Source organism: Eubalaena glacialis, chromosome 3 (assembly GCF_028564815.1).
Source record: "Eubalaena glacialis isolate mEubGla1 chromosome 3, mEubGla1.1.hap2.+ XY, whole genome shotgun sequence".
NCBI classification, from domain to species: Eukaryota; Metazoa; Chordata; class Mammalia; order Artiodactyla; family Balaenidae; genus Eubalaena; species Eubalaena glacialis.
The window spans coordinates 160,666,243-160,687,718 of NC_083718.1; the positions used below are offsets into that span (position 1 = coordinate 160,666,243).

Below are 21,476 nucleotides of genomic sequence, written 5' to 3' on the forward strand. Positions count from 1 at the left end.
GAGAAAGAAAAGAATTAATTGTACAATGCTGGAGTAACATAAAAGTCCACCACTGCTGAGTACACTCAAAACTAGATAAAATATAATGAATCCCTCTGTACCCATTACAGATTTAATAATTATTAAGCTGTTTGCTCTATATGCCTCAACTATCTTTTGCTTAAGTATTATAAAGAAAATCATAGGCATTGTCTTTTCACTCCTACAAACATCAGTGTGCATCTCTAAAAAATATAGACATTTCTTACATAACCATATGCCATTATTGTAGCTAACGAAATTAACAATATTTCCTACTAGTGTTATCACAATATCCAGTTCATAATAAAAATGTCCTTGACTGTTTGTGTCTTTTTACAGTCGGTTTTTAATTGAATCAGGTTTCAGACAAGGTCTACACATTACATCTAGTTGTTATGTTTGTTGTCTCTTTTAGCCTAACACAGTTCCCCCCTTACTTTTTGGCATAATTTCATTGTGTCCACTTCTTTGACCTTTCGTGTCTCTATACCAAGTTCTGTTACTGTTCCTTTTGAAATAGCTCTAAGAGTTTTCCTTCATTTACAGCAATTCAGCAAACATTTTGGACTGTTATGTATAAAACATGTGCTAGGCATTATGGGAGGTAGAAAGATTAATTTGACATGTGCCTGGCCTACTAGGAGGCCTGCAATCCAGTGGCAGAGGCAGGTACATACAGAAACAATACGAAAGAGATTATTTGCCTTAGGATGGGTCATGCCTTGATGATATACCTTCCCATATATTTTCCTGGAAAATGCTGCTAGTGGTATCTTCTTAGTACATTACTTCAGGCATGTCCTGATCAGGAACCCACAGTTGATTGCCTTTTGAATTAATCCAAACTATACTGTTTTGGGCCTGGCACTCAATGCTCCACTAATTCCCACCTTTACCTAACGTGGAACTTCTCAAGGCACAAATATCCTTTTTTTAGACCAAATTTATATTGTCATGTAGAATTTTCATTTCTCAAACAAGATTATAGACATTTTGAGAGCAAAAATCTTGTCGTCTTTTTCTGTATAATATTGGAAAGCTTAATAATTAACTTTTGGAGAGTCCTGGCAGATATGCCACTGGGCCTGTTCTTCCTGCCTACTACCTTTCCAGAGACAGAGCTTCTGCCAGTTAGAAGTAAATAATCCAGGGGCTTCCCTGGTGACGCAGTGGTTAAGAATCTGCCTGCCAACGCAGGGGACACGAGTTCGAGTCCTGGTCCGGGAAGATCCCACATGCCGCGGAGCAACTAAGCCCGTGTGCCACAACTACTGAGCCTGCGCTCTAGAGCCCGCGAGCCACAGCTACTGAAGCCCGCGAGCCACAGCTACTGAAGCCCGCGAGCCACAGCTACTGAAGCCCGCGTGCCTAGAGCCCATGCTCCACAACAGTAGAAGCCACCGCAATGAGAAGCCTGCGCACCACAAGGAAGAGTAGCTCCTGCTCGCCGCAACCAGAGAAACCCCACACGCAGCAACGAAGGCCCAACGCAGCCAATAATTAAAAATTAATAAAATAAAAGTAAATAATCCAGTTCTGGGTCTCTTCTTTTACCCCAAAAGCCTCCTTAAAAAAAGAAAAAAGCCCATTCAATGGTCTGAATCACATAACGGCAGATACATGGTTTGGATGTTGCCACTTCCCCATCACCATGTCCATGGCAAACTACTAATTTCTTGTTTTTAGACATGACCTTCGCAGTGTAGCACTTCAGGCAGCTACTACCTATCGACTATAATTGGCAAATGATTTGAAACCTTTCTGCTATCCTTGTCCTAAACCAATAGTTCCTGAATTAAGCTGTGTATCAGAATCACCTGATACTTGTAATTAATAGATTTCCTAGGTTTCACTCTAGACTGTTGAATCAGGATTTCCAAGAATTGGATAGAAATGATTCTTATAAAGTTGGCCATGGTTTGTAGACTTGCTTTGAGGACCAGGCAGGTAATTCTTATTTTGTTAAACAGCTCTAGCAGTGGAGACTATAGCTGTCCATCTTTTCAGGTTATAGCATCTCATTCCTCTGACAACCAGTATGTTCTGATATGTTCAATTTATTTTATTATTTTTTAAATTAATTTATTTTTGGCTGTGTTAGTTCTGCTTTGCTGTGTGCGGGCTTTCTCTAGTTGCGGTGAGCGGGGGCTACTCTTCATTGTGGTGCGCAGGCTTCTCTTGGTGGCTTCTTTTGTTGCAGAGCACGGCTCTAGGCGCTCAGCCTTCAGTAGTTGTGGCTCGCGGGCTCTAGAGTGCAGACTCAGTAGTTGTGGCGCACGGGCTTAGTTGCTCCGCGGCATGTGGGATCTTCCCAGACCAGGGATCGAACCCGTGTTGCCTGCATCGGCAGGTGGATTCTTAACCACTGCGCTACCAGGGGAATCCCTGATATGTTCAATTTACATTTCAGGGATATGGTAGGATCTCTTGCTTTGAATTATACCAGGCAAAGCACATGAATCAAATGCCCAAGATAAAGATATGGGATCCAGAGAGGTGGCATCTTGGTTTTCTAAATATAACTGAGCTTAAATTTAAAGCCTCAAAACCCTTCAGCCCTCTGGAAACGTATTCTTTCTCTGTTTAGTGAATACCTTTAAAAGTTTAAAATGGAAGAGTTCAACATTTTTGGAGTAAACAGTCTTTTGAATTTTTCATACTTCATGTATATTCATTAAAGATGATTTAAACATATAATGTGATTTAACTTCATACACCTTTGTTAGATTTTCCATAAAAGTACATCTACAAGTTGGGGAAATGTTCTTTATTAGACCACATGATTTGATTTTGAGACTGGAAATTGTGGTTAAGTTATTGAGCAAAGTAGAGAGACTGAAGTTTCAGGATTATCCAGTGAGTTAATGACAGACCCAGAAATAGAATCCTGTGTTATTTGCTTGGGTTATGATTTGGTTTGAAGAGGGTGGCCTGTGATCTGCTTACATAAATTTCAGGAAGTAAGGTTTGGGGTTTGGAAGAAGTTACAGCTCTGTGATGTTTGGCCAAGAAGCTCCCCTCACCCACATTTACCACCTGTTTTATTGACAGCAATCCTAAACTATGGAGGGTAAAGAGACAGTTCAGCCTTTCACTTCCTACTCCTACAGGAACAGTCTTATAAAGCTGAAGCTGATGGTTGGTTGGCATGCTTTTTTTCATCTTCTGTTATCAGAATAACACCACCTGGCCCTAGTGTTGTTTTTAGGAGGAGAGGGGTATAACCTAAGTAGTTGATTTATAGATAGTGTTAGAGTGGTTTCCTATAGAATTTTTTCAGGGTATATAGAGGTGTATACATAAGTGTATTTTCATTAAACATGTTTAATTAATAAACAGTATGGTTTGGAAATGGTGGAGCCCACCAGAAAACAAACTTTCTTGAACCACTAATGGTTCAAGGGGTTATAGATTTGAAAATAATTGCTATAGTAGAGTTGCTTTCTGGTGAAGTCATTACTTTTACTCTCCCCTTTTCCTTTTGTGGGGTGGGGGGGGCTCCTATGGCACTAGTGAAGCAGCAGCTTACAGAACAAGAGAACATTTTGTGTGTGATGGTTCTTAAACTTGCTCTTTTAAAAAAACCAAAGGAACCCCCCCAGCTTTATTGAGATAAAATTCACATACCATATAATTCACCTGTTTAAAGTGTAAAATTCAGTGTTTTTTTTTTTTTATAAATTTATTTTATTTTTATTTAGTTTTGGCTGAGTTGGGTCTTTGTTGCTGAGCGCGGGGGCTACTCTTCGTTGCAGTGCACAGGCTTCTCATTGTGGTGGCTTCTCTTGTTGCAGAGCACGGGCTCTAGAGCACATCCTCAGTAGTTGTGGTGCACGGGCCCAGCTGCTCCGCGGCATGTGGAATATTCCTGGACCAGGGCTCGAACCCGTGTCCCCTGCATTGGCAGGCGGATTCTTAACCACTGTGCCAGCAGGGAAACCCCAATTTTTTTTTTTTTTAACATATTCATAGGGTTGTGTAATCATTGCTGCAGCCTAATTATAGAATGTTTTCCTCTCCCTCTAAAAGAAACCCCACACTCATTAGCAGTCAGTCCACTTTACCTGCCTCTCCAGCCCTATGAAACTACTAATCTAACTACTAATCCATAGTCTAACTATTAATATAAATTTGTTTTGGACATTTGATATAAATGGAATCATGTAATGTGTAGTTTTGTTACTGGCTTCTTTCACTTAGCATGTTTTCAAGGGTCATATATGTTGTAGTATGTACCATTCCTTTTTATTGCCAAATAATATTCTGCTGTATGGTTATAACATCTTCTTTATCCATTCGTCATTTACTGGGCATTTGGATTGTTTCCACTATTTTGCTATTATGATTTAATGCTGCTGTGAACATTCGTGTACAGATTTTTTTTTTTTAAACCACTGTACACTTTAAGATTTATTTATTGATTGATTGATTGCTGTGTTGGGTCTTCGTTTCTGTGCGAGGGCTTTCTCTAGTTGCGGCAAGCGGGGGCCACTCGTCATCGCGGCGCGCGGGCCTCTCACTATCGCGGCCTCTCTCGCTGTGGAGCACAGGCTCCAGACGCGCAGGCTCAGCAGTTGTGGCGCACGGGCTCAGTTGCTCCGCGGCATGTGGGATCCTCCCAGACCAGGGCCTGAACCCGTGTCCCCTGCATTAGCAGGCAGACTCCCAACCACTGCGCGACCAGGGAAGCCCCCAGATTTTTCTGTGGAGGTATGTTTTCATTTCTTGGGTATATTCCCTGGGTGTGGAATGGCTGTGTCATATGATTACTCTATGTTTAACTTTTTGACAAACTGCCAAACTGTTTTCCAAAGTGGCTGCACTGTTTTACATTTTTCACTATCAGTGTATGAGAGCTTCAATTTCTTCACATCTTTGCAACCTTTGTTATTATCTGTCTTTTTGATTATAGCCATCCTAGCTGGTGTGAAGTGGTATCTCGTGATTTCGATTTGCATTTCCCTGATAACTAATGATGTTGAACATCTTTTCATATCTTATTGGACATTTTAATATCTTCTTTGTAGAAATGTGTATTCAAATCTCTGCCCTTTTTTTTTTTTTTGCAGTCAAATGCTCTTCCTCTGTGTTGTATCTCCAAATCTTTGCCCATTTTTACGTTGGGTTGTCTTTTTATTATTGAGTTGTAAGGGTCCTTTATATATTCTGGATACCTAACTTGCTTTTCTGTGAATTTGTCCGAAATTACTTGCTTGGAGGCAGAGAGAAGTAATGGATACAAAGACTACATTAAAAACAATCTGGTGAGTTTTCAGTTAGATCTTAGTTGTTCTTATTTTATGTTTATTCTCTTTTTCCAACTCTTGAGGAACCTGGTTTATTCATTCATTGAACAAATATGACTGCAGACTATATACCAGGATTTGGGGATATAACAGAACGAAACAGAAACTTTAATCTGCATTCTAGTGGGAGAGAAACAGACAGTAAAACAAAAGTCATATCAAATCATATCAGATGATGACGAGCTATGAAGAATAAAACAGTATAATGGGGATATACTGTGATGAGCTTTCTAACATATTCTTCACCTTTCCTGATTTCTTAATCTGTTCCTCTCTGCTCTGTTTGACCTCTTTGCGCTTTCTGTTTATTTTCATTTTATGTAGTTTGTAGCTAAACGTTTACTTCACTCTCTCTCCTTATTCTTAACACCCTTGCAGTCTAATTTTTGCTTTCACTAGTCCACAAGATCCACCCTCTATAGTAATAATGATCTTCTATTAAAAGCCAGTATTGTCTTTTCAGTTTATGTCCGTCTTAATCTGTGTGTAGCACTATTGCCTTTCTGTCCGTTAAATCACTTGCTGCAACCTCCAGTACAGTTTTCTCAAGTTTTTTTTTTTTTTTTAAACTGGTTCGTCTTCTCTAAATCTGTTAGAGTTCTCCAAATTTAAGTTTTGGCCTCTCTTCTCCCTCTAACATTACCATGGTGAATTGATCATTCTCACATGATTTTTTGCTTTCTGAGAGCATGTGACTCTGAGTTCTCACTTTCTAGCTATAGCTGCATCACTGCCTTCAGGTTTAACTAGTGAAGCTGCAGTGGACAGCTTGATTGCTACTCACTCAGCAGGATTCTTTTCCCTTTACGCCTTCCTCTGACAGATTTTTCCTGTTTAGGCTGATTAAGACACAGGTTATTTCCATGACTGCTTTAATGATTACCTGTGACTAATGGTATAACAATTCACAGTGTTCAGTCAAGGAACCTGATTCAGAGGTGTTGTTCCTTCATGGATGCTAGTGAATTTTTTACTTTCAAGTCTTTTGAAAGAGCTGAATTCCGAAGTTAGAAAAAGAAGGAATAATCTCTTGACCTCTAGTGCTTATAGTATTCATTTTCAACAAACTTTTACTTCTTACTTTTATCTGATATGGTGTTGCTTTCATTCAAGCTACTGTCACAGTAACTGAGGCATGAATTTTTCCTTTTAACAATATTCCTAAGGTCACAATTGGCATTCTCAATTGGGTTCTTGACGCAAGGTCATGAATGTTGCAAGTTCTTTGTAAACTATAAAGCATTATATCTCTGTGTGGTGGGAGAGAGGAGAGAAGGGCTCATAAGAATTACTTGGGAGCCTTTTCAAAATACTTAGTCCCATTTCACCTCCTGCTCCCAGATAATGTATTGTTATACACCTGTTAGTTTGTTAAACATCTGCTTCCTAAATGTGAATAGTTTGTAACTCATTTTAATGTACACTTGAAGACTGCTTATATTAAAAGGAATTCCATATTCTTTCTGTTGATGATGGGATGTAATGCAGTAGTTTCTCTTGGAGCATACCCATCAGTGAGTGACTGGTTTTTACTCCCCGTCCTCTGGTGGTGTCATGCTATGCAAAGTTTCTTGTATGTTGATTTTCAGAGGATTTGCAGAAAATGCTACGTTGGCACCAATTTAAACTGTATACATTTTGGATGTAATTGAACAAATTAATATAATTGTTCAACATAGTTGGCTTCAGAAATGTGAGTTTGTGATTTGGAGGACACTTTGAGATTTTCCTGATTTCACTGTGGATCGTCGTAGCCTTCTTTTGTGAGAGTTCCATGTTGCTGGACATCTGCCTGGGTAGGGAGAAGATGATTGGTATATTTGTTCTTACAGTTAACCAGACTGGTGTTCAAGACACCATTTAGGTGCAGTAATCTAAATTAAAAGTGGAGAAAACTGAAACTAAGGCATTGAGACCACAGTAGATTAGAAAGATATCTAGGAGCTGGAGTTGGTAGTAAAACTTCACCATTTTAAAGTGTAAAATTTGGTGGTTTTATACAAAAGGTTTTTATTCACAAGATCGTGCAACTATCACCACTATCTAATTCCAGAACATTTTCATCAATCCCAAAAGAAACCTGTTAGCAGTCATTCCCTACCCCCATTCCTCCTCCCATCCCCCTATCTCCTGGCAACTACTGTCTGCCTTCCATCTCTAGGATTTGCCCCATTCTGAACATTTTGTATAAATGGAGTCATACAATATGTGGTCTTTTGTGTCTGACTTCTTTCACTAAGCATAAGGCTCTCAAGGTTCATTCATGTTGTGGCATGTAACAGTACGTCATTCCTTTTTTATGGCCGAATAATATTCCATTATATATTATATGGATATTGTACAGATATGTCACATTTTGTTTATCTGTTCATCAGTTGATGGACATTTGGTTTATATCCACTTTTAGCTTTATAAATAATACTGCTATGAACATTTGTATGCAAGTTTTTTGCTTGTATTTTTTTTTTTTTTTAACTTTTATTTGCATTTATTTTTTGTGGCATTTATTCCCAGGCCATAAGTTTTTGTTTCTTCAGTTTCTTCTGGGATATCTTTTTCTTCAGGGCAACCTCCTCTTCTGGTTTAGGAACAATCTGTTCTTATTCAGTAAGGACCGTCTCAATGTGGCAGGGAGAGCTCATGTATGGGTTGATCCGACCATGAGCTCTGTAAGTTCTGTGCTGCATCTTGGGGGCTTTGTTCACCTGTATGTGCTCAGTGGCCAGAGAATCTGCATCTAAGCCCTTAAGTTCAGCGTTACTCTCTGCATTTTTGAGCATGTACAGTAAAAATTCAGCACTCTTTTTGGGCCACCAACCCTGCGTCCAGCCCCACTGTTTGGCCTGGGCACACCTACCAACTCCACCATTGTAATGATGGAATGCCACACATTGCTTCTTTAAAGTGACATCTTTCAGATACTTGGTGGCTTTTCGGATATGCATACCCTTAATGGCCTGGGCAGTTTCACGAGTGTTCTTAAAGTGAACACGAAGATTTGAACCTCTTGACTTGCATGATTTTGTGGGGTTTTCTGGGTCAAGTGAATAGCGAACCATTTTTAGAGGTCACCTCAGGCTGCTTACTGGAAAAGGAAGCTGTATGCAAGTTTTTGTGTGAACATATGTTTTAAGTTCTCTTGGGGATACATATATATGTGTGTATATATAAATAAATAATAAATAAATTTTAAAAAAAGTTTAAAAAAATTATTAGCACCTTTAATTATTATTTATTTATTTATTTATTTATTTTGGCTGTGTTGGGTCTTCGTTTCTGTGCGAGGGCTTCCTCTAGTTGCGGCGAGCGGGGGCCACTCTTCATCGCGGTGCGCGGGCCTCTCGCTATCGTGGCCTCTCTTGTTGCGGAGCACAGGCTCCAGACGCGCAGGCTCAGTAGTTGTGGCTCACGGGCCTAGGTGCTCCGCGGCATGTGGGATCCTCCTAGACCAGGGCTCGAACCCGTGTCCCCTGCATTAGCAGGCAGACTCTCAACCACTGCGCCACCAGGGAAGCCCTCACTTAGTTTTTAGCCTCGATCATACTTTATTTTCTTTCAGGTTATTGATTAATATGTAAAGATTAAAAAAATTTATCCAGTGTTTGTTATTTCCAGTGGGCATGTTGATCAAGCTATCTATTCTGTTGTTCTAGCAGAAGTAGAAGTGTCCATCTCTCTTCAGTGCATGCAATGGACAGTAAGATGCAGGGAATTCAGTCAGCCGCTAAGTTAAAAGTTACAAACTTGGGACAACATCCAGTGGTTTGTTTGACCCACATAGTATTTAGAAAATGAAAATCAGGAGATTTCAGATAAAATTTTGGGTATCTTGCTTCTTTTGAAATATTAGAAGTTCTTAACAGTATTGGGCTTTCAATCCTGCTTAACAATTGGCTAGAACTGGGAATAGCAGCTGATCTTTTCAGAGTGAACCTGTTTTCTTTAGTTGCAGGCACACAATCTCCATTTGTGCTGTGTACGCATATTTATACCCATTCTAGCTTCTCTCATTCATGTTACCTGTAGACACTTGTGGATCATCCTTGTGCCAGGTAGTAGTGCTAATACACAGTTTCACACTTGTTTAGTGATTTGTTTAATTCTAATAACAAACCTGCAGTTTATCCCTGATGAATAAATAAAGTTACAGGTGGTATTATCCCCAAGTTACAGATGAAGAAATGGAGGTTCACTGAGGTTATATAAATTCTTCAAGGTCTCTTAGTGTCACAGCTAGAATTTGAACAAAGCTCCTTCTGTTCAATGCTATTCTTAACTTTTTTTTAAGCAGTGGAACTGTTCTTCAAATGAAGTTTTAGTGAGGTCCATTATGCAAAACCAACAAAGATAGCACTGCTTTGATTGAAGGGTAGATGGGGTGGGAGACAATTATGTGGGGATGGGAACCTGCATGCTCAGCTCTTTGGTAGCCTTTAGGCACCTCTCTGGAATCCTTAGGATTCTACTAAACAGTTTGGGCACTCTCTATCTGTAACTAAGCATAACAATTTGTTAAATTTTATGAGTTATTAGCTTTTTTGGATGTTACAGTTATAGTGTGCCTATTTTTCTTGTGCTTCCTCGTATGTCAGTCTTCATCAGTGTAATCTGTCTTATTGCTCAACAGCATTTTTATGTTTTGTGGGTATGTGTTCAAATAATGGTGAATCTTTTAGCGTTCTATTTCTGTTTTACAATGGTAGTGTGATTTATGGTTTAATTTATTTTGGAGCATCTGATAACTAACTCTGCTTTACTTTTCAGATTCTCTTTGTGGCCAGATGGGTTTGTATGGACAGGCTTGTCCATCTGTAACTTCATTAAGGTTAGTGCTCTTCTTTTTATTAGAACATGTAACATTTTAAAAGCTATGCTGGTCAAGTCATATTAGAATCAGTTTTACTGTAAGGTTCAGAATAAAATATTGTAGTTTGTTTTGGTAAATAGTGCTATTTTGTGAGATTGGGACATATTTTTGCTTACAGAGATATTTGTGGTAGTGGGATTTGGGTCTTAATCTCCACTTAGTACATGAAATAACAATTTTACTCTTCTTTGTTATTCCTTTTTTAAAAAGAAACTAATGTTGTTTCTACTTGTTTTAATTAGAAAACACATAGTAAATTTTTATTGCCTTTGTAGCAGATTATTAAATAAGACTAGATGGTAATTTAAATCTCTTTTTAAAGGACGATATAAATATGATACCTAGATTATCCTCATTTACAGTAAATAAGTAAAATGTAAAAAAGTAGGAACTAAGTTGTATTCAACCCAGTGGTTTTAGATTTTTTCGAAGTTGCTAAATCCTTTCTATAAATTAAATCTTAAGTGAAAACCTGTGAATAAAGCAGATAAATGCTGGGCTTTTCTGCTTGCTTGGGCTTCCGTGTTCTACCCCTGCAGTTGCCCCTGAGGGATTACTCTAGTTCCCAGCGCACAGTTTGAAAAAATAACCTAAATCTAATCTGTTAATTGGGGTCTTTCAGGCTAGAATATGAATTGCTGATGGCAGCACCTACCAGTTACATGTGGTGTTGTAGCTAGCTGTATCATTTATTTATTCAGCATATTGAGCACCTAATACGTTGTCAGGAGCTATTCTAAATGCTGGGGCTACAGTAGTGAACGTAACAGATAAAAATCCTGTAATTATTGGGCTTACATTTTGGTGACAGGGTAATTAATAAAAAAAAGTAAGAAGTATATGTTAGATAGCGACAGTGATAAGAGCTAAGATGAAGAATAAAATAGAGAAGGGGAATAGGAAATATAGATAGGGTTATTTTAGATAGGGTAGCCAGGGAAAGCTTTACTGAAAAGGTGACATTTGAATGAAGACCTGAAAGAGTGATGGAATGAACCATATGTTGGGTAGGTAGAAGATGAGCGTTCTGGGCAGAGGGAATCCAGGAGCTGCTGGGGCAGGAGACTTGCCTCATTAGGTTGGAGGAACAATGATGGAGGTCAGTGTGGCTGGAACAGAGTAAGTGATGAAGAGAGGTGGAATTGACCAGCTTTGGAGGGCAGGAAAGAGAGAGAGGAGGGATACAAAATTATTAGAGCCATGAATGTGAAGTCAAGGAATCCTTAGGCATGAAAGAAATTCTGGTGGTTCAGAATGCCACCAAAGAAAAATAAAGTTGCCTTTTTAGTTTTTATATACTTGAATTTTTATGAGACTAAGGCTGGCTCTCCTTTTCCTCAGTAGGAGAGCTTTACTCCATGCCCTTATGGCATTTCTTTCCCTGAGAATGCATCTTCCAGCTTATAGTGGAAGTAGGTGGAGTGATTACTTTTCTACCTTGTTGGAGTCCATGTGCCCCCACCCCCACCTCCCAACAAGGGACACCTGTATAGTTTGGAAAAGAACTTAAAAAAAAAAAGACTTCTTTTCTTTAATCCCCAAACCTGCTGTAGAACTAATTTCACTTAAGAGTCCTTTTGTTTAATATGATGGGAGGAATCATTTTACCCTTTTTTTGAATATTTAAAACTTTAGATATGACCATATCAGGATATTTTTGCAGACTTTGATCTTCCACTGATCATAGAGTTCCTTAAAGATGTTTTATTTGTGGGTTATGCCAAAACAGTCATATATTAAAGTCATTTACTGGGATTTTAAATCCCTTTATTTGAATAGTTATGTTTAGGTGAAGATTGTATATGACATTGGATTAGGAATAATGTATGCCTAACTTTTTTTGCTTGATAGAATTATATAATTGGAAGAGATGATGAAAGAGATACCATGAATTATTTTATAACTTGCTCACTGTTATAATTCTAGTGTATAATATCCTAGAATCAAATTTTTGTGGATGTACCTATAAGTTTAGCATTTAGTTAATAAACTGAGAAACTCTATGGCATTTGAGTTGAGATATTTAGTATCCTTATATTCTAATCTTTCATTTTTTTGTAATATTCTATATGGTCCCTCTGTGAAGCAGAGAATTCGCATTCTCAGATGTATGGGTAGAAGACCATTGTTTGTCATTGATTTTTCTAACTGAAAGCTAGTTTTGGTTTGATATAAGGAAAAGAAAAGAATGACTCTTTTTTGGTAATGGGAAGAGAAACTGGATTACTTAAAACCACAATAAATTTTAGTCTACTTTCCCATAGAGTCTTCCCCAAGCCAGAAACGGCCTCCCAACTACACTATCCAAATAGAAGTAGAGCAGGAAATCTTTTTTTTTTTTAATTTTTAAATTAATTAATTAATTCATTCATTTTTGGCTGCATTGAGTCTTTGTTGCTGCGTGCGGGCTTTCTCTGGTTGCTGCAAGCTGGGGCTGCTCTTTGTTGTGATGCACAGGCTTCTCATTGCGTTGGCTTCTCGTTGCAGAGCATGGGCTCTAGGCGCATGGGCTTCAGTAGTTGTGGCACGTGGGCTCAGTAGTTGTGGCTCACAGGCTCTAGAACGCAGGCTCAGTAGTTGTGGCACACAGGCTTAGTTGCTCCGCGTCATGTGGGATCTTCCCGGATGAGGGCTCGAACCCGTGTCTCATGCATTGGCAGGCGGTTTCTTAACCACTGCGCCACCAGGGAAGCCCAGGAAATCTCAAATCCACTGACAAACATTGCTTGTTTGCCATAACTCTCTTTGTATATACTACCTTTATATCTTGTATATACCTGCATATACTACCTATATATCTAGAAAGTGGCTAGCCTCAAGACAGGAAAGCATTTGAGTTGGTGGAGAAGAACTGGACCCTGTGGCTAGGAATGAGAAAATGGGTAGGCAGGTGGGGGGTTGTAAACATAGGTGGGAGTGGGAGTGGATGACTTATGTGAAGTGAAGATAGGGCGTGGAATGAAAGTATGACATTTAAAAAATTTGTTGGGTAGGAGAGGGTACTTAGTAAATGAATTAAATCTCTTCCTCTGCCCTTTAAATATTTAGGGTAAACAAGTTAAATATTGTTTTCTATAGATGATATTGGATCCTTGTTTAATCTGAACATGTTAAAATTATTTTTAAAAATTTACTTACTGTATTTTTGTGATTAAAAAGTAATCTTAAATCAATTATTGTAGAAAATTTGGGAAGACAGAGATAGCCCTTGGTCATGTCGTCTTATCATGTAATTTTATTCCAGTAGATGCTATGTGTGTTAGAAAAAGGCACCCCCACCCAAATTTTCTTTAAAAGAATGGTTGCAAAAGATTTTGTAGTGATAGCTAAGTATACTCTTAATTTTAATCAAATTGCTCTTAATTAACATTTTGTTCTTCTTTAATTGCTAGTATGGGTAGAATTGCATTTTAACAAAAGTTATTATAATAACATCATATACTATTACAGTATAATGAGGCTGTTTTCTTTTATCAGTCAGGGTTCTATCAGGAGGCAGAAACCACACCAGTTATTTGAACAGAGACTTTAATAGAATCATTAACTAGATTTAAAGTTGTTAACTAGGTAACAGAAAGGATAAAAATAAAACTTGAAGTTATCATGGAGATAGACACTTCCAGAAGCAGCTGTGAGCCCTAAGGGCTTGGGGACCAAAGGGAAAACCTAGAGACTTAGAGGAAGGGTCCTGTGGAAACAAAATTCAGATCTCTGAGGAGAAGGTACTACATGCTAGTGCTTTTTTCGAGCTCAGAATAGAAATCCCATAGGTTTGAAACTCAGAACTCTGGGGAAGGGTGCTGGCTGGTGCTGGGGTCTTTGAGTGGGGTATGCTTAAGCTAGTTCCATAAGTGTTAGAAAAACTGCAAACTTTATTCACTTACTACTGTGAGGGGGACCTTCTGCTGCAGGGGTGAAGAAACCTTTGCTGGGGTAATGCTCTTATGAAGCCCAAAGAATAGACAGGAAGGCCCAAGTATCTTTTTTCTTCTCCAGGCTTGCAGTCCATCTTTAGTGCTCCCTCTTGGCAGAGCCTTATAGGAAATCAGCTGGCAAAGCAGAAATGTGGTTTGCAGAGTCCCAGTTCCAGTATCATTAAGGCAGATTGGGAAGAAGGGATGCGGGTTTAGAACTGAGGGGCAATAACTTAATAACTTGTTCCAGCAAACTACTAAGAAATATAGTATTAAAAAGTGTTTTCTTGGGACTTCCCTGGTGGTCCAGTGGTTAAGACTCTGCGCTCCCAATAGAGGGGGCCTAGGTTCAATCCCTGGTCAGGGAACTAGATCCCACATGAATGCCACAACAAAGATCCTGTGTGCTGCAACTAAGACCCAGCGCAGCCAAATAAATAAAAATATTAAAAAAAGTGTTTTCTCAGATCTGTTTTGCAGCCAGTGTTTATGTGATTTTAGTAGGATACTTGCATGTTGCTAAAAATGCTAATTTTGTAAATCATGTGAAATTATATTAAAAATTTATATAAGATTTGCAAGTATTCCTTGCAATCCGAATCTACTGCATTCATATCCTGAGTTTGGATAGTAAGAGTCTGGATAGTGAATACTGGATCATCTACATCTATTTAATTCCTGAGTTTTGGAAAGCAGGACTGAAGGGTTCAGATAATGATGGATACAGTTTCTGTCAGACAATAGAATCTTAAAAATTTAGCAGAATCTGGTTACTGAGTTTATATAAGATGGATTTGAATCCTGAGATGTACCTGCATTTTATTTCCAGATATAGACTCAGTAATAGCAAAAGCTTACCAAAAAAGCAAAAGCTTTCCTTGAACATTTGCTTTATGTAGGCAGGTAAACACATATATGTATATAACATATTTCTTTCACATATTGTAGCATTAGACTGTTATAATTCAGTTTGATTAAAGCAAAATAAAATTTGATATTTCTTTGGACTTGTTAAAATGGGGCCCTTTCTGCATTTCTGAATTGCCTAACATTTGTGAGGATTGATTTTATGGTTCACATGTGTATTCAGCCTAGGACGCTGAGTTATCAGTAGTACTTTAAGTAGTTTATGATCTTCTACCTGAGACCTCTTCCTTTTGTTATCTTTTTCTTTCTTTCTTGTTCACACTTATCTTTTCCTTTTTGTTACGCTTCTCCGTTAAAGATGCCTTTTATTATTGATCCAGTCTGTTTGTTTAGGATATGTTGGGGAACACATAGGGATTTTTAGCACCAGAGAAGCTTGTGTGTTAGTGTCCCAAGTGAATTTCCTGTCCATCTGTTTCCTCATTTCCCTCCATTTGATATTGATAACCCTGCTATTTAGAATGACCAGAGATGGGTAGATTTATTTTAAGGCTTCTTGCTGTCTTGTTTCTAGTAGCAGAGTTGCTATTGTTAAGGCAGCTCTGGTATTTAGTCTTAGAATTGGGTAGATACAGGTTCAGATCTCTGCCGCGTGTTATTCATATGATCATGGGTAAGTTACTTCAGTTTTCCTGATTTTGCTGTAATAGGGATGTTAATGTTTACCTCCCTGGCCTGTTAAGATTCATGGGATAAAATATATATTGATTACATAAAGCATCTGGCGTATTTTTTCCTTTTTTGCATTTTCCTATAGTATAATGCAAAAGGGATCATTGTTTTTAGAATAAAAGAGGACAGGTTTGGGGACTCCCCTGGCGGTCCAGTGGTTAAGACTTTGCCTTCCAATGCAGGGGGTTCGGGTTCATCCCTGGTTGGGGAGCTAGGACCCCACATGCCTCGGGGCCAAAAAACCCAAAACATAAAAAACAGAAACAGTATTGTAACAAATTCAATGAAAAAGACTTAAAAAAAAAAAAAAAAAAGGACATGTTTGTATCCTTTGTTCTCAGCTCAAGAACATGGGGTAGAAGAGGATTTCTTTTCCCCCTTCTTTCTATTTCCCCTTTACCCTAAATTCTTATTTTTAAAAATTAAAAAAAAAATTTTTTTTATTGAAGTATTGTTGATTTACAGTGTTGTTAGTTTCTGGTGTACAGCAAAGTGATTCAGTTATACATACACATATATATGTATATTCTTTTTCAGATTTTTTTCCATTATAGGTTATTATAAGATATTGAATATAGTTCCCTGTGCTATACAGTAGGACCTTGTTGTTTATCTGTTTTACATATGGTAGTGTGTATCTGTTAATCCCAAGTTCCTAATTTATACCTCCCCTTCCCCCCTCAGGTAACCATAAGTTTGTTTGCTGTGTCTGTGAGTCTGTTTCTGTTTTGTTAAATACGTTTTGTGTGATTTTTTTAGATTCTACATATAAGTGATATCAAATGATATTTGCCTTTCTGTCTGGCTTAATTCATTTAGTTTGATAATCTCTAGTATGATAGTCTAAATTCTTAGATTCTAGAGTATCTACCAGTAGCATTCAGGTTTGCAACTGACCTCAGGCTAAGGATGTTGCTGACATTTAATATTACATTTTTATCATATTTATAGTTAATATAGTTTTATGCTTTTAAGTCAGTCCCATACAGTGGCAGAAATAACTTTCATTATCATGCCATAGTTCATCATTGTTATCATATTTATCAAACTTTTTTTATAATTGATAAAATCTATTAATTTGCATGTTTAGTTCTGACATGTTCCAATTAAATGAAGAGTAATGAGAAACCGTCTTAATTTTGACCATTACAGAGACTTTTTCTAAAATGTATTTTGAACTTTTTGGCTTATCTTCTAAGGCTTACTGTCTCATATGGTAGCCGCTAGCCTCATGTGGCTATTTAAATCTAAATTAAAAAAAATCAGTTCCTCAGTCACACTAGCCACATTTTAAGTGCTTGGTTAGCTACCCATGGCTACTGACTGTCATACTGGATAACACACAAACATTTCCATTGTTGTAGAAAGTTCTGTTGGACAATGCTGGTCTAGAGCATCCTAAATGTAATTTAATCTTTAAGCTGACTTATTGGGCTTCCATTTCTGAGCATAAGGTATTGAAGAGTACCACTGACTAGTCACTGACTTAAGGACATATTATAAAAGTTACTTATGGGACTAAATATTGATTTGGATAACTAGCTTTATGGTGTTCTTACTAATATATTAGACCAGGCATTATTTAAGCATTTTATGGTATATTAATTAAATTTCCCCTAACAACTCTATGAGGTTGGTGTTATGATTATTTTCATTTCACAAATGAGGAAACTGAGATAAAAAAGTTCAGCAACTCTAGGACATGCAGTGAATAAGGGACAGAGCTGGGATTCATACAGAGGTCTTGCTCCAGTGCCCATGCACTAAATTCTGCCTCTTGGCTGTCAGTATTTATCATAATTTGAGGCTTTTTCTTTTTTAAAAAAATTTTGTTTTATTTTTGGCTGCATTGGGTCTTTGTTGCCGTGCACGGGCTTTCTCTAGTTGCAGCGAGTGGGGGCTACCCTTCGTTGTGGTGCGCGGGCTTCTCATTGCAGTGACTTCTCTTGTTGCGGAGCACGGGCTCTAGGCATGCGGGCTTCAGTAGTCGTGGCTCATGGGCTCTAGAGTGCAGGCTCAGTAGTTGTGGCACACGGGTTTAGTTGCTCCGCGGCATGTGGGATCTTCCCGGACCAGGGCTCGAACCCATGTTCCCTGCATCGGCAGGTGGATTCTTAACCACTGCGCCACCAGGGAAGCCCTTGAGGCTTTTTCTTAAATGAGGGGTGCCAAAAAATATTCTACTTAATTGAGGATACTATGAAGAAATAAGTGCAAATGGGAAATACCAATGCAGGAAACTAGAAATAAGTGATAGAAAACTAGTGATTTAATTTTGAAATACATTGTCTAAAATTGAAAATAAAATCTTGTTATGAAAGTCAGCAGTTTTTAAATAGGGAGGTGGTGGAGAAATTGGAGTTGTCATGAATTCTTATACATGGGGGAAGATAATATCAGAGGTAATAGACTAAAAAGCATCACTGAATATACTGGCAAAATAAAGGAGTTAAATATAAAATCTGTGGCTACAAGCAGTGCACAGAATATAAAATAATACTGAAAAATAAAAAAGAAATTATATGATTTGATTCAGTAAGCTTATTTTAGTCAAGCTTTGCTTGGTTACAAGTAAAGGAAATCAGCACTGGACGTATCAAACAAAAAAGAAAAGGAATTTATTTGGTGAATACTAGGGTATTTCACAGAACCCAGAGGTAGCTAGGTCTCTTAAGGGAATAGAACTTAGGTTCTTAGGAACCTAGGCAGTATATTTTCTTCTCTCTTGCTTTTCGCTGAATGTAATATCTTTTCATTTCTATAAACTGACTTTCTTTGGTTTTCTGGCACATGGGCATCCCATACCTCTGAAGTTCTTAGCTTTTTCATTCAGGAGACCAGCCCAGACTGTTTAAGTCCTATTACTAAATTCCTGAAGAAGAAAGTTCAGATGAACAATTTGGGTCAGGTACCAACCCTGGTTCAAATCCTTTAATTTGTTGTTGTAGTACTCACTTTTCAGGGCCCTGGGGATGGAGCCAACGCTGAGAAAGAGCTTGGTGAGCTAGGCAAAATGCTACAAAAAGTTTCGGATAAAAAGCAGCATGTGTCCAGTGTTGGGTGAGAAGAGTTAGGATTTCAAGAGAGGATATTTTTAGGATTCAGAGCCTTTCCTTACAGTCATGTGGGTAGCATGTCTTTTTTTTAAAAGGGATTTCTAATAGTTATCATTTGTTGAATGTCTACTCTGTACCAAGCATTAACTCTGTACTACAGTGTTTCACATACATTTTGTCATTTACTCCTCACAGCAATTCTGTGAGGCTTAGAGGTTTGACTTGTCCAAGGATGCAATTAATAAGGAGAAGAATAAGAATTCAAGCCCTTTTGGGTGATTTCAAAGCCTTTACACTTTCCATTGCATTATAGTATATTAGAAACAGTGACCTTTAGTCTTTGAGATGTTGACTTATAGCATCTTAAACTTTTTGGTATCAAAAATTATTTAGTGCCCGAAGAGCATGTGTTTGTGAATTATATCTATCAAAATTGTATTAGAAGTTAAAACTAAGAAAAAATCAAAATATTTATTAATTTACATAGAAATAATAATAAACCCATTATATATTAACATAGATAACATGTTTTATGAAAAATAATTGTATTTTCCAAAACAAAAATTTAGAAGAGTGGTGTTGCCTTACATATTTGCAAAATTTTAAAAATATCTGGCTTAATAGAGATAGCTGGATTCTGTTCTGTGCCTCTGCGTTCACTCTGTTGTGATAGCACCCATCACATAGCATCTGAAAAGCTCCACTCTACACTTATGAGAGGATGACAGTGAAAAAGGCAAATAATACCTTACTCTGAAAATTGTTTTGATCCTTCAGATCTCCTGAAAGGGTCCCTGGACCACACTTTGAGGACCACTGAACTGTAAACATCATATGTAGCAGCTTAAGCCGTTTCTTTAGCATTTTATGTGTATCACATCAGGATCACCTTCCATGATGTTAGCCTTCTGCCAACACTGATACCATATTACTGGTATAATGTCATGGAGACAGTGTGTGTGGAGATAGGATATCCAGTAAATGTCCTACGGTGAGTTGAAGCAGTATGGTTGCAGAAAGGTCAGGATAAACCCTTTAATGAGACAGAGTAAATACATGTTACTCAGAGGACGTTTATTATTACATATACACATTTTTAAAAACTAAGTATAAGAAGTATTAATAGCAGATTCTGTCTGGGTTTTTAAATAACATCTGCAAAGATGGCTTTGAGTGTTCTTGTATCGAAGGGACTCTTGTTTTTTAGCTTTCCAGCTACTCAAGAGACATAGAGATTCCAGTAGGTAGAGTGAGATTAAATGCAAAATATGGTACTTACTTGATGACAGAATGTAGTTCAGTGGTTAATGTCCAAAAATATTTATTTTCCCTCCCTAAATTGTAGAGTAAAATATTTTTAAGATAAGAATTACATTTATAACATAAAGATGTCTTTTGGCCATATGATCCCTAAGTTTTCGCCTGAACGGAGTTCTAACTATGAGTGTGGCTTGTATGAATTTAGAATACAGTTTTATGAATCTAAGATTATATATTTGAGTAATAGAGTAATTTGGAGAGAATCTAGAGAAGAGCAGTAATTATATTATGGTTCTTAAATCAGATCCTATTGGAGTTCTGGACTTCAAACTTTTGAGAAGGAACCCAAATGGTGTTAATATTGTAAAATATGTGAAACATCGTTGTGAAGAGAACTCTGACCAGTTCTCATTTTCCAGGATAGAATTTAAAGAAATTTTCTTCTCTGTAGCAAGGGAGACACATAGATTAGTCTGTTAAAATTTATTATTATTATTTTAAACAAAATGAATTACTGTATACATTTGGTGAACTTTTCTTCCCTTGGAGATAAAGAATATTGTTGGTCTCCAAAATAGGTAATAGCAGGGCTTTTAAAAATGACATAATGAGGTTCTTTCTCATCTCTGATTTTATGATAAATAGCTCTGAAACCACAGTTCTGTTTACAAATGACAGTTGTCTCACTGCATCCCCCAAGTTTTTGCATAAGCTGTATTGTGAATATTCTTGGAATTTTAGGGGTGAAACAAAAGTTGGGAAAGTCAAGAGTTTTGAAATGTGAACTTCTGGTTGTGTATTGGATTCTCTATCCTAAATTATGATTCTTCTACCTATATTTTCACTTCAAACCAATGAGGATTTTTTGGGCTTGTCCTTTAAAAAGATCATTGCTCATAGGAAATTTAAAGCCTCAGTTATTCATACCTTAGTGGTGATTAGTTTGATGCTGTCCACTTTCTTCCTAAATAGAGCAGAGATCAACTGCTTTGAAAAGGTTAGAGTTTTTACTGGAGGAGAAGAGCAAGTAATTAATTTTGGAGTTTATAATACCAACTTTAGGGGCCAATCTTGGAGGCTTATGGCAGTGTGAGATGGGAGAGCCAAGGTATAGAAGGTACTTAGAAGTATGCCAGATGTAAACTATGTGTATTGAAATTTTATCAGGAACAAGCTGGTCCTACACCAGGAAAATGGAAAAACTTATTTCTTTATTTTCCTTGTTACACTTCTTTCTGCTGCAAAATATCCAACTGAGGCTTTTATACTCTTAGAACTTTGATTTATAGAACTCCTGTATAGAATAGGTAGGATTTTGTGGGCTGCTTCAGGAATCATCATCATAGAATCTTATTTCTGTGGGAAAAGTGTATGTTCAATTTTCATATGCAATCTACAAACAAAATTTAAAAGCACAGTCTTTTCTGGATCATTTCTTTAGAGTAAATAATTG

At 37.5% G+C, this 21,476-nt stretch overlaps 2 protein-coding genes across 5 annotated transcripts in view; one reads left to right on the top strand and one right to left on the bottom strand.

Moving 5' to 3' along the window:
- The window catches only part of FOXJ3 (forkhead box J3), a 131,594-nt gene that overhangs the window by 11,525 nt on the left and 98,593 nt on the right, over window positions 1–21,476 (top strand). For all 4 annotated transcript variants that reach the window (XM_061184392.1, XM_061184394.1, XM_061184393.1 and 1 more), the window contains exon 2: window positions 10,092–10,152. In XM_061184392.1, the coding sequence (XP_061040375.1) occupies window positions 10,109–10,152 (44 nt within the window). In that variant the 5' untranslated portion in view covers window positions 10,092–10,108. The remainder of the gene's footprint in view (window positions 1–10,091; window positions 10,153–21,476) is intronic.
- LOC133088676 (large ribosomal subunit protein uL22-like) lies at window positions 7,896–8,400 on the bottom strand. Its single transcript, XM_061186704.1, has one exon. It carries the CDS (start codon window positions 8,384–8,386, stop codon window positions 7,928–7,930), a length of 459 nt encoding a protein of 152 aa, XP_061042687.1. The 5' UTR covers window positions 8,387–8,400; the 3' UTR covers window positions 7,896–7,927.